The 14,264-nt window shown below is 38.6% G+C and overlaps 1 protein-coding gene across 1 annotated transcript in view; it reads left to right on the plus strand.

Annotated features, from left to right (window-relative positions):
• Nucleotides 1-14,264, plus strand: part of LOC134528557 (prolow-density lipoprotein receptor-related protein 1) — a 348,548-nt gene that overhangs the window by 295,079 nt on the left and 39,205 nt on the right. Inside the window, exons 54-58 of the mRNA XM_063362288.1 lie at nucleotides 997-1,158; nucleotides 2,507-2,659; nucleotides 7,659-7,783; nucleotides 10,077-10,220; nucleotides 13,978-14,226. Coding sequence (XP_063218358.1) covers nucleotides 997-1,158; nucleotides 2,507-2,659; nucleotides 7,659-7,783; nucleotides 10,077-10,220; nucleotides 13,978-14,226 — 833 coding nt within the window. The remainder of the gene's footprint in view (nucleotides 1-996; nucleotides 1,159-2,506; nucleotides 2,660-7,658; nucleotides 7,784-10,076; nucleotides 10,221-13,977; nucleotides 14,227-14,264) is intronic.

The raw sequence follows: 14,264 nt of genomic DNA on the forward strand, positions 1-14,264 counted from the left end.
ATATTCCCTTGCAATTTTACGCAACTTGTAATTTTCAGGTAAGGACATGATAACTAATGGTCAATTAGGTTAGGTTAGCTACATTATAAATACTTTAAAACATTGTGGACAGTTGATTTGGTTAGGATATCTACATTAAAGATACTATGAAATCATGTAAACTGTTTCCTGGTGCTGGTTAGCTACATATTAAAAAGTTATTTGCTAAGCAACCATAAAATGATTTTACAGTATTTTTAATGTAGCTATACTTACCTAATATAACCAACCATTCACTAAACAGTCTGTGTGGCTTTTTTATACTGGAGAGAAAAAACGCGCGCGTAAAAATAAAAAACATCCAGGGGGTAGGCGCTCCCGATCGGCCAACTTCGGAAAGGATCTGCATTTGCGGCCAGTTGCAGGAAGTAGCATTGCTGCCGCTAGACTCTTGTGTCCGGAGGGCGCTGACACCGGGAAGTTATTGTGCATCTGAAGCGGCCCGCCGCCTCGTATGTCGCTATTTCACAGCCTTCCCGCCCCTCTCTCCTCTCTCCTCTTTTCCTTGTGAGTTTGTTTCCCCCCTCCTCCTTTTTTCAGCTTCCCCGCCAATGCTTCGACTGCAGCGCGCTCTATGCGAGGCTTTATAAGCAGCCATCGGCTGTGCCTCGGCCTCTTTAGCTTAGCATACTTTGAGCTGTGATAAGCATGTGATCAGTCAGTTTGTTAGGCAGTGACGGCGCCGAGGGAGAGACTGCTGTGGTTTGATTTTGTTTGCTCGCACGAGATGGCCGTGTGGTAAAGTAGCTACATTTTGCTCCGAGGATCCCAGCGTTTAAAGTAAGGTAATTGTTTGCCATCATGCAGGTTTGTCTTTGTATGGCTGCTGGCACCTCGATGATTCGCCTACATTCCAGGTTCTTTTCTCTCTTTCATGCCGCGGTTGTTGTCTTGTAATCTTCTTTGTTCACACCACGTTGCACATCGACTCGACGCCGTCCCCTCTGACGGTTGCAGGACGACTGCGGGGACGGGTCGGACGAACCCAAGGGCTGTCGCAAGTTCAAGTGCACGCCGGGGCAGTTCCAGTGCGACAACAGCCACTGCATCCACCCCTCGCAGATCTGCAACGGACAGTCCGAGTGTGGCGACGGCTCGGACGAGAAGGACTGTGACAAGGTGCTGCGCGTTCCTGGCTGACACTGCCTCGCTGCTAGGGCTGTGCGCTCATTTGAATCGGCCACTGTAGCCAATTAGTTTAATTGATGGTATTTCAAAATATGGACCACCGATAACCTTTCATTTTCATGAGCTAAAATTTATTTTAATCACCTAAATATGTTGCGCTTTCAATTCAGTGCAGGTTTGAAGTACTGAATTAAGGGTAACTCTTTTTATAATTTTGGTAATTTTCAATTCTTGGTGCTTCAGTATTACAAAATAATTTTTCAGGTGCTTCATAATTTTTTTGGACTGTTTGATGATTAAAATTATTATTGACAGTTGCAGTATTGATAAAATGATACAGATTGTAGCTTCATTCAATAATATGTATTCTATTATTTTTTGTACACTACTATTCATTACCATGTATTTAATAGAAATGGGGCGATTAAAGGATCGGTTTTCAGCTCAGTGTGATGAAATTGAATTGTTTAAGTCATCCAAGTTTTTTAGGGTTTTACAGGTGGAGTCAAGCTCCAATATTTCATGCAAATGTTGAATTGACTGATTTTGCAGTGAACCAGTGGGGTTTCTAATGTTATTTATTTTTATCTCCCACCACTGAATTTACTTGCTGCTCCATTTTACAGTCTCACTTGTCACCCATCTTTGCTGACTTCAATGTTGGCAAGATGTTAAAATATAATTCATTTATTTTTTTGTAATTACGGAGGGTATTTGTATGTTTGTTGCTGCGTCTGTGCAGCAGCCAGCACGTGTGATAATTAGAGGTCTGGGAGTGTTCGGAAATAATTCGATATAGGTAATTATTTGATATTCAGTATTCATGGCTAATTTTCTATTCAATGTAACATTACAAATGAAATATCTTTTTTTTTTGTTAAATTATTCATTTCCAATAGACACATTAAGTGGGACTCATTCATGAAAAATTAAATTGTAATTTTAAAAAAATGTTACGTGTATGAAGATAAGATGATTGTTTGAGAAATATTTTTTTCATCTTCTGCAACATTATGAATAATTTATTTTTGCAACAAATAATATGAGATTATTATTTTGAATTTTTATTATTAATATCCTTTTTATGTATTCACCTAATCAGTTGGATCTACAAAAAAATAAATGTTAACCTTAAAATTTTACTGGCTTATGAAAAAGCACTGTCAATTTTTTTTTTTCCCTTCCCAATTTTTTTACACCTCTCTGTTATTGTTTCATATATTTTTTTACTTAATTACATTTGGAATAAAAAAAATTTCCCTGGACTCCTATAAAGTGTAGAAACTTGGTTTAAAAGCAAGAGACAAGGTTCGCACTGATGCCGTGTGTGTGGTCGCAGCACGTGTGCCTCAACACGCAGTTCAAGTGCCAGGGCACGGACAAGGCGCCCGCCCACTGCATCCCGGCCGGCAAGCGCTGCGACGGCTACATGGACTGCCCCAGCGCCGACGACGAGAAGGACTGCCCCCCGAAGACCTGCCCGCCCAACCAGGTCTGCTTCCTCCCCGGCGGGGTTCGCTCGCGACTAGTCTCCTGGCAGCAAGTCGGAAACCTTACATTCCTGCTACACAGTTATTTATTTATTTTTATTTTATTTATTTATTTATTGGGAATTTGTCACATGCCCGCCAACAGTCGTAGACTTTAGTGGTGGGCACTACATGTAATAACAGGAACACAGGAACACAGTTATCACACCAGTGTATGGACTCCCACCTCCGTCGGTACCGTAGGAGGAAAACATCTACAGATGGCCAGCAAACGAGAGCAAGAGTACCACACACTAGCAGTGTATAGCCTGTAATTTTTTTTTAGTATTATAGGGTTTGAAAATTAAATAGGTCTTTCCCCATTATTTAATGGGGAGGGACCCCGACAAAACTATTTGCCCCCAGGCCCCTAGTTTCTCTCGACATCTCCGCCAGTGGAGCAGCACATAAGCCTTATTGGTTGTATCGTGTCACCATACCTTGTCAGATACACCGAAGGGTCTTTATTCAGGCTTGTTATGGTTCGCCATTCTCTCCAACTGAGCCCCAATCGCGCTACTCCATTCGGATATTTTTGGGTGGATTCTGCGCCTGCCAAGTCACATTGCTGCCCTGATGCCGTTTTTAGTTTGCTCGTAGTTTTTTTTTTTTTTTTTTTTTTTTTTTTGCTGTCGAGAATTGTCGCTAACTAAATGCAGTAAATGTGCACTTGCGCAAAAAAATGTTCTCTCCAACTGTTTGTGTGTATGTGTGTCTTCAAGTACCTGTCATGTGAGCAGGACACCCACCCTTCGAAGTAACGCTGCAATTCGTTCCAGGGAAAGCAGAGTGCTAATCAATACAACTTTAACCGAATATTTTTTTTTTTCCACAAAGGTGTACATTAATCAAAATTATTTATTTTACAATGCTGACTACAAATTTAATCAAAAGACTACTCCCGTTAAATTCAATTTTTGATACTAATACCGTGTATTATTGCATAATGGTCGCACGCGCCTAATCGTCGCAACCATAATTATTTTAGGCTGTCAAAATTGGGATAAAAATAAACTTCTCGTGTAAACGTCGCATGATGTTTTTGGTCCCGCTAGTAGATGCCGAGCGCTTTGTGTAGGTGTCTTTTCCGTATAACACGATGTATTATAAAGTAGATATCTAATATTTATTTGCTCATTACCACTTACTTAGTAAATTAACGGAAAAATACGAAGTTGTTTGATGTGTAAATTTTCTTATAAAGACGTTTTTAAACATTATTTCCTTTATCTGATCGTCTGCGTCGCCGCGGTGTAGGTATAATCTAAAATTTAATTTCGGTCATTGCCACTTATTTATTTAATTAACAGAAATACAAAGTTGTCTGACGTGTAAATTTTCTTTTAAAGACGTTTTTAAACGGTATTTCCTTTACCTGATGGTCTGCGTTACCGCGGCGTACCGCTCATAATAATGTAGCCAGCGCATCATTCATGTTTGGTTATGTGGCTTCCCGTATAGAGCGCGCGCACGTAGTCGAATATCAATATCTCGCCGATTGGATGCAACGCGCACTCTCTGTCTGTCAGGTGCCGAGTTAACTACAGTAAAACACCGTTTTAACGAACTTCATTAGAGCGAACAATTCATTACTACGAACTATGCCTTTGGTCCCGTCAGACGTCCATATAACATAACGTAAAAAAATTTCACTAGTACGAATTTTCTCGTTCAATTTTTTTAAATATTCTATAAATATTCATTTGAACGAACACTTTTCTGCCCGGCACGGTAAACGACAAACGGATAAAATCGTCGCCATTCACCCACAAACTGCCATCTTAGGGCGCGGTTACACGGGAGTCTGAACTACTTCAGGTGAACATGTTCAGCTGTTGAGTGCGGTTACACACAGTCTGAACATGTTTCGTTCGAGGCCATTTCCCATTTAACTTAAACAGGTTGGCAAAGTAGTTCAGATCGACATATCTTCTACATTAGCCTCTGATTGGCTGTTTAGAATATAAATAGTCTTTTGCAGAAATTCAAGATGGAAAGTGTTTCTGGCACAAGTTCGAGTAATATTTTACCGAATGCAACAAAAAAAAAATATCAACAGATAATTATATATATATTTTTTAATTGATCCTGACCTTAATTTTCTTAAAACTGAGATAGGTACTCTCGCTCAAAAAATAATAAAAAATAAGTTTAAAAATTTTACTGTGCATGTTGTTTGAATTCCCGATATGTAAAAAAATATTGAGCAATATGTAAACACATTCCATTTCTGCTGATAATGCTGTACAAACAAGTGAGAAAATCCCACGTTTTCTGGATACAATTACAAAATAGAGATCAACAACACAGTCATTCGTTGACAGTAGACAATCGGTTTTAGAGCTAAACACACTTTTCAGCAACTACCGTGTAACCGTACACTTTCGCGTTTGTAAACGTGTTTACTTAAACATGTTCACCTGAAGTAGTTCAGGGTCCCGTGTAACCGCGCCCTTATTTATTTTGATACGCGCCATAGATGACTGCAATGGACTAGTGTTGAAATTAATGCACAAAACTAGTGTAGCGACTAAAGCGCTGCATTGTGGTGTTCGCTGACATTACTCTTTGTTCTATGCTCGCACGTGTTTAACCGATGCGAAGTGCTACATCATAAAGTATTGCTACACACACATCTCTCGTCGTTTTCTTGTTTATTGATTGAGAAACGTGCGGTAGCCCACAACTCACATAGTTTCGGTTCCCTAGCACGTTCGTGCAACTTCGGATTTCTCTCGAAAATTGAAATTATAAAAATCAAGGGTTGTGTTAGGTTAGTCACAACATGCTTGATCTTCTGATTTAGTGGCTGAAGTGGCGTTAATACCAAAACGCAAAACTTCGGAAATCTTCGCAAATTCTTGCAGGGAACCGAAACTACGTGAGTTGTAGGCTTCCCAGAAACGTGGCTATACTACATGTATAACTTATTTTTACATGTGTAGGGTGCATTTGTTTTTATAGTTTAAAAAACCGTACTACTGAACATGTCTTCTAGGAAACGACTTGAAATGTTAAAAGCAGTAGATAAAGAAAATAAAAAGACTGATGTGGCTAAAAAGTTAGGTATCTCCAAATCAACATTATCCACAATTCTCACCCAGCGATCCAGTTTGGAAGACAATAAAATGTAAAAAAAAAATTCCTAACTTTTAAATTTTATATTTTTGATTTATTACAGCATTTTTGCAAACAGCTTGTCTTGATTCCAAAGGTAGGCTTACTGCTTTGGCAAACAACTTACCTACGTATTTCTGTATTGTACATATACATACTAGTATGTATGTATGTATGTATGTAGTATGTATCTTGATCCCAAAGTATAGCTGTTAAAGTAATTGATGCTTGTACCACTCATATTGGTATTAGATTTTCTACTTTGTTTTTTAACAAGATCGAGTTATGTTCAAAACCCCAAAACAGGCAATCATTGTGATTTCGGTATAAAGAACTTCATTATAACAAACTGCCATAATTTTGGTCCCTTCGTGTTCTTTATACTGAAGCTCTACTGTACATTTGATAGCCCGCATTCTTTCGTGGCAAGTGTGTACTACGACACGTTAGTTCACGTCAGATTCAAGTGGCTTGCATTCGCTTTAGAGTTTTGGTTTTTCTATTTAAAGTTGAAGAAAGGTTTTTGTTTAAGGAATTATTAATATAGGTTGTTCGGCGTGCTCTTGCATACTCCACCTTTTTTTTAAATAAACGTACTTTCCATGAACGGATTTTGTTTTTATGAATAACTTTACCTAACAAAATTTTTTTTTTTTTCGCATAATCGTTGCACCCTACTTTTCAAACTAGATTTTAGAATAAAATGTGCGACGATTATTACGAGAAAACACGGTATATGTCTAAAAACATTTGAAAGACATTTTAGGATTAAACAACCTTAAATTAAATTACAGTGTAATAATAATTCACGGACCTCATTGTTTACATAACAGGGCTTGGGCATTCCTAACTAGTATCTGCTAACAAAATTTATGCGTTACAAAATAATAATGTTACTATTATAGGAGATATATTTCAGCTCTAATAAGATTTTTAAAAGCATAAACTTACATTTTCTTTTATTAAAAAGATTTTTTTAACTTGGTAACCTAATTATCGACTTTTGCCCATGATTTTCCATTAGCGCATTATGGTAGGCACAAGGTAAATTAGACCTGAAAGCTTCTGGTTTTTCTCATCAGAGCTGCTGACATGCGAGAAGGCGTTATATAATAATGGGCTGAACACTCTCGGGCTCATAGATATTTCTGCATAATATAAACCTGAACTATATTAAATGGACTAAAGGAAATATTCAGTGAAGAAAGTGAATATGTAGCTATTAAAGAAAGAGCAAAGTATTGTTTTGTTGATTCGACACATTCATAATTCATTGCATTGTAGTTAAAGCTACAGAAGTGCCGTTGCCATTGTGTGCGTGTGTGTGAATGAAAACAAAGTACTACTTTGAATCTTATGTTTGCGCTAATTCCAATCATGCTAATTCCATAATTTTTAGTATCGTTACCTCAAAACCATGAAAATTGAACAGTGTTACTTCGAGGGGCGGGTCTAGATTATTGCCATGCTTGATCTGTGGAAAAAATTTCACATAAAAATAAATAAACATGCAAATGTTTGTCTAGATGTTTCTTAGCCAAACAACTTTAATGAGTTTATGGTTAGACAATCTTTTTAACGCTCGTTTATATTTAAATATTTCTGGTTTTTGTGCTAGGATTATTTGCAAGCCAGGCGAAGTTCATTAACCTCATGGAGCGAGCCTAGGTTTAATCCTAACTCCATGCATTACTTGTCAGTTTATATTAATTTATAAACACTGAGATGTATTTTTTTCCTTGATTAAAACTTTTTTAAAGATCTTATTAATGTAAGTATGTACTGGTTTCTTTTTGCATGTGCACGATTGTGATGTTTGTTTTATTTTGTGGTATCTGATTGTAGTTCTCGTGTTCGAATGGAATGTGCATCCCGAACGTGTGGGTCTGCGACGGCGATGACGACTGCAATGACCAGAGCGACGAGAGTCAAGACTGTCGGAACAGAACCTGCCCGGACGATCATTTCAAGTTAGTATTTCTTAGCTGGTCGTTTCTGTAATTTTTGGGGAAAATGGTTGTGATTATGACTGAGCTCTTATTAAGGTTTTTACTTTGAGGATTTAGTGCATTAAATCTCAAACAATGAATGTATTAAAATTAATGCAATATTTTATATTTACTCCTGCATGCACAGCATTTAGTAAACATATCAGAAAATTAAAGTTATGTGAAGGAAAGTTAGTAGAGTACCTATTTGGTTTCACTCCACATGCATTTGTTAATTTTTTTTAACACATTTGCTTTACATGTATGGAATCCCCTTTTTACCACAATTTTAAGTTTTTGGTGAAAGAAGTACATAATCTCTGAAAATTAAAACTTGTAATCTTATTTAGTTGGTGAGCTAGAAGCATCAGACCGATGAATAGACGGACAGTGTTGGTACAACAGTTGGGTTCTGTACTGCATGTTCACAGAACCATAACAGTTATTATGAAACGTTTTATTTTTGAATGTGCGTTCATTTAAATCTGATTTACAATAGAATCCTTTTTTTTTACACTATTCAAGGGGTTGTCTGAAAAGTTGTAAAATGCAGGAAAGTGTAAAATAAGGGAAATGTATGAAAAACTATTTTTTGCTCGGAGAAGAGTGATATATGTCCTTAACACAGGGCTACCATGCTCTGGTATGCACATAATTGTGTGTCTGAAGCATATCTAAATAGAATAATTAACATTAAATTCCAATATTTACATCATATAGAGTATAGGAAGCATATTACAGTATATGAACATATGTAATTTCATATTTTATTTAGAAATTCTTAGTAACATTAGACATTTACAGGTTAAGAATATTAATAAAAATACAGTACTTTATCACCACACTGGGCTGCATTTCCTTCAATGTTTTCACAATTTTTTACAATTGTGTTCAGAGTTGAAATAGGCACGCCTAACCTCTCAGCGAGCGAAACATGAGTATATTTGTGCTCATCCACAGACTTTAAAATGTTTAGTATTTCATCTTTTAAAAGCTACCATCTCAATAAAATACATACAGACAAAAATTCAGGTAATTACTCACAGTAAAAGACAAACTTTTACGCTTATTGACATTTCATTTTTTCTACGATCACATTTTTAACAAACGTTAACAAAGATGAATACCAAAATATAAACTAGGTAATAATCGTGTGCTAACATTTTCTGAAAGACTGCCATCATTAGAGCAGATTATCATCCTGTAAATACCTTGTTTAGTGGAAGAACACATCGAAAAATTCAGGAGTTACATCGCTAGTGTTCCTAATGTTCCCATCAGCATTTACCATTTGATATTTCACATGAAAACGTTATCTTTATATGCATGATGTACGTGACAAACACGGGAATAACCAATTTATGAGGTATAGTATAAACAAACAGTGAAATTGTGGGAAGCAGATTGTAGGTGCCTTGTAATCAATGGGAATTTATGGCATTGCTTCAAATGAGGTTAAACTGGGGCAAATAACAGGAAAACGCAAAGAGCGTAATGTAAAATCAGGTTTCGCCTGTAGTTCTATTGATTAATATCCAGTATGGGTAAAATGTGTGAGACAGAAAGCGTTACAACTATGTGACCTACAGTTTAAATAATAAATTATCTAGACGTTTGCAACAAAATGAGAAATCAACTACTGTTCCGAGCTTACCACTTGTTGCTAATAATATTGTGAGATTCTTAAAACAAAATTGTTATAACTTAGATTTCTTGGCTTTTTAATGTCACCAAATATTTTATCAGGTACTCCATCATTTTAGTTACTGTCTGATATTTCACATACATAATTGATTGTGATTTTTTTTTCCTAGCCTAAGTTATTCTAAGTGTGTAAGGGGACGGTCCAGGTTAGGGGAGGACCTAAGTGTGTCTCAGGCCTGAAGCCTATACACTCTACCATGCGGTTTTTTTTTAACCATGCAGGACAAGGGCGCGTGCATCGTGTGCTAATTGGGGTTTTACTGGCCAGCCATGGTTGCGATTGGCGCCATGGCTGACGCCCCATTGAACGTCTAGCTTAAAAGCTAGCTAATGTGACCCAGTGTAAAACCTGCACGGACACAGGGAAAACCCTGGGCCGGGTCATGCAGGGATCAGTCTACTTGCATTAAGCGAGCAGATAACTACTGGACAAGAAGGAAGAGGGTCCAGGTAAGAAGAGTTGGGCGGGGTCTGAAACATCAACCGTGCATTGATTGCATCGGAGCGAAGTGTTCCGAGCTGTAGCGTTGTAGGGTGAAGGGCACACGTAAGGCGTGCGTGCGTGTTGCAGGTGCAACTCGGGCCGCTGCATCCCGCGCACGTGGCAGTGCGATGGCGACCAGGACTGCTCCCAGGGCGAGGACGAGCCCTACAGCTGCAACAGTCCCGACTTCCACACCTGCGACCCCACCTACTTCAAGTGCAAGAACAGCAAGCAAGTCCCTCCTTTCTTTCCTCCGCGTACTCGCTCGGTTGTAAGAGTGCTGTAGCAAAGGCAGTTCAAATTGTTGATATCACGTACTTGGCTTTATGCCTAGGGCGCCACCACATATGTTACGGGCATGTGGACCCGGCAACTCTATTCTCAGGGCCGCTACGTCGCCCGTGTGCAGCGAGACCCGTTTCCCCCAGTTACAATAGCAACACGTAATCACGTCCCCTCTCAGCGTCGGTCACGCTATTTGTTAAACACACGATACGGTAGGCTCTCGAAGGCGGCCCACACGCCTCAGGCCTCTCCCCGCGTGGCCATGCGCACAAAACACACTGATACATTAATTAAATAAAACGTAAATAAAACAATCTGCTGCTCGAGGTAAGTCCTGAAATTAAAGAAAAATGATTTATATAAATGAAATAGCCAGATGGACGCGGATCGGTAATAGTCGAGAGTTGCAGACGACGGGCGCATGAGTCTCCATCCTCAGCAGGCAGCAACAGTGAGGCAGGTCCAACACTCACGTCCGGCCAACGGCTGTTAACATGTATTTAAATAAAGCGTGCCACCGGAAAAGAAATGAACGTACCTAAACCCTTAATTATCTTAGTTTACTGGCTGAAAACAATAAAATTACATAATTAATTTAATATTAAATAAAGTCTGCCTCGGGAATGTTCGTCCTCGCTCGCCATCATTCGGGAGCGAAGCACTGACGTCACACCGGTGCGTGCGGGCCAATACACACACACTACGGCAGGTGGTTTGAAACACCGGGGTCATAGAGGGTGGTGGTGGGAGGAGGGGGCCTGCAGCCTGCAAGGGCGAGACGTGAGTCTCATCGGGCTTAGGGAGGGCAAAGCCCCGGTCGACGTCAAAAGTATTGTCGGAAGGTGTGTTACATTTCAGTTCATTTCTTTGAGATATAAAGTTACTAAAACATATACATTGCAACTCCTTTATCGACTAGTTCCGCTGGTGTTAACAAAAGTCTGCACAATGATGACTGAGTGAATGAATTAGAGCTATAAGTCTTGTCAGTATCGAGGTCATTAGAGTGATGAGGGGTGACGGGATGCCAATGGAGAATCGACACATTGAACAGTCGAGGGGATAGGAATACCCCCAGGAAACCATCCTGGCTCATGAGCCATCTGTCATGTTCCCTCACTTATGGGTAGTCTGGGTTTTGACCCTCGTTGGGAATCAAACACAATTGTCTTTGTGCGGAGCGGTTGATCCGACCACTCGTCCACATTATGATGGAGGGGGGGGGGTGGGGTGTCTCTGAAATAACGAGAATGAAAATGAACTATTGGAAGGTAGCATCCCCCATGGCACTTAACCTGTAAACATTTTTTACCTTTCATTTCTAAACACAATCTCTTTTTAGTTTTCATAAAGTGGGTAACTCATGAAATGTATGGCATAGCAATACTCATAAGAAGGTAAGAAAATCAACAACAAAAGAGGAAATCTTAAAAAACAAAAAAAAAAAAATTCTTGTGTCGGCTGCAGCAAAATTTTTAGTTTTTGCCTGCAGAAGTTTTAGCGCGAAGTATGAAATCACCCAGACTGCAAGATGGAGTAATAAATTTGTTGCTGTTGATGCCTTCTGTATTTTTTTCTAAAGTACTTGTCATTTGAATTTGATTCCAAATAATTTTCATTGATATGTAAACGTGTATTATTTTACCTTTTATAAAAATATCTTTGATATAGATCCTCGATAAACGTTTTAACTTAGGTTTACTTTACACGAGCACATGCATGATGTGGTTGTTGTTGGCGTACAACAAAGAAGGAAATCACCCAGACTGCAGGATGGAGTAATGAATTTGTTGCTGTTGATGCCTTTTGTATTTCAAAAATACTTGTCATTTGAATTCGGTTCAAAATAATTTTCCTTGATATGTAAATGTGTATTATTTTACCTTTTTTTAAAAAATATCTTTGATATAGATCCTCGAGAAACATTTTAACTAGTGATGGGCCGAGACTCGAAAATTCGAGTCGAGTCGAGCGAGTAGCATCAGCTCGGCTCGGCTCGGCATTCGAGTTTATTTTACTCGACGGGGCGAAACCCGAAAGGAAATTCGGGTAAAACTCTATGATAAAATAAAATAAAATTGAATTACAATAAATTCTTAATATCTCCTTACGTGACTTCGGCCGACACTAAAAATTACGTACGTAAGACCGAAACACGTACTTACAAACAATGACGACAATCGGCCATATTATTTATATTTTAGTTTTACATATTGCCAACTTAACAGGTGTGACCACATAGCAAAGAAGACGAACACATTTTTAATAAACAAAACACGAATTAAATATTATAATCACAATATCGGCAGAAATATTACTTTTTTTTTTTAGTAAATCCGTACTACAATCGGCGCAACGTTACAATAATAAATTAACGGTAGCGTTATATTTGTGCGCATGTTTGCGACTGATACGCCACCAATCACGAAATGGCATTTAAAAAAAACTTTGCTCCACTAATTTTAGGAAGTATAGGTTGGCGAACATGAATTTTTTTTTCCGTGTTTGTTTACACTATTACGTTCGGCGATATTGCGTTTTGTATAATTGTTTGCTATCCAAGTTAAGTGGCAAGTTAAAATTAATTATGAAGTATAAAGTATTTTATAAAGTGTAACTATTCAATACAAATACAAAAGCATGTATTTTTTGGAAGTGCCAGCTTGCGATTGGCCGGCAACGTAACGGCGTTACTGTTGTAGCAATAATCTTTAAATGTATTATATTTGTTATGGGAACGTTTATTGTAATGTTGCGCCAATTGTAGCACGGCCTTACACTTCCCATAAGTGAAAGTTTTCAAAAATGTTCTAATGATTGTGTGAATCTTACCCTAACCTTCGCGCCAACAAGCCTAAATTATATTCAATGTTTTTTATTGACTCGTGAATGCTACAGGCCGCAGCTAACTCGTTCGGTTCAAAATAAGGTAAATTTGTAGTTGAGCGGTATTTGCGAAACAAAAATGTTAAAAATCTGAAAATACTTTTATTACATGCTCTTTAAATTCCTCTTTTCATTAAAGCCGGCGAATATAAGAAATTTCAAATACTTTAGGAGATATCGAATTTTTTAATTTTCACAGTTGGGCGATATTTGTTAAATAAAATTTAAAAATTTCGAAAATACTTTTATTCTATGCTCTATACCTCAATTATTGAATTGTATTATATCAGTTAAGAATTTAACCTAAATGAATTATTTGTATTAATAAGTACTTGTATTTTAAATATATTTGATTAAGTGGGCCATGATATAACAAGACAACCATCTAAGGACTCTTAGCAATAAAGTGCAAATATTCAAGCTCGACTTAAGTGTCAAAGATTCAAATAAAAATTCAGACTCGAATCAACTCGACTTGAATTTATGATCTACAAACTCGACTCGAATCGACTCGAACTAATTATTGTAAAATTCGACTCGACTCGACTCGACTTAAAAATTTTCAGGTTCGTACATCTCTAATTTTAACATAGGTTTACTTTACACGATTAACGCATGATGTGGTTGTTGTTGGCGTCCGACAAAGAAGGAAATCACCCAGACTGCAGGATGGAGTAATGTATTTGTTGCTGTCGATGCCTTCTGTATTTCAAAAACACCTGTCATTTGGATTTGGTTCGAAATATTTTCCTTGGTAAGTAAACGTGTGTTACCAGGTCCCGGGACCGCCGGGTGCTGAGGTGGTCGTTGTTGGCAGGTGCATCCCCGGGCGCTGGCACTGCGACTCGGAGGACGACTGCGGGGATAACTCGGACGAGGAGGGGGACTGCAGGCCGCGCAACTGCAGCGAGTCGGAGTTCCGCTGCGCCAGCGGCCACTGCGTCCGCGGGCTGCACCGCTGCGACGGCGAGTACAACTGCGACGACCTCAGCGACGAGAAGGACTGCAACACGACGTGCGGCGGCAACGAGTTCCAGTGCGGCAACCCGCAGTTCTGCATCTTCATGTGAGCCGCGTCTTTGTGGTCTCGTAGATACCCGCCTA

The sequence above is a fragment of the Bacillus rossius genome, chromosome 1, assembly GCF_032445375.1.
Source record: "Bacillus rossius redtenbacheri isolate Brsri chromosome 1, Brsri_v3, whole genome shotgun sequence".
Lineage (NCBI taxonomy): Eukaryota > Metazoa > Arthropoda > Insecta > Phasmatodea > Bacillidae > Bacillus > Bacillus rossius.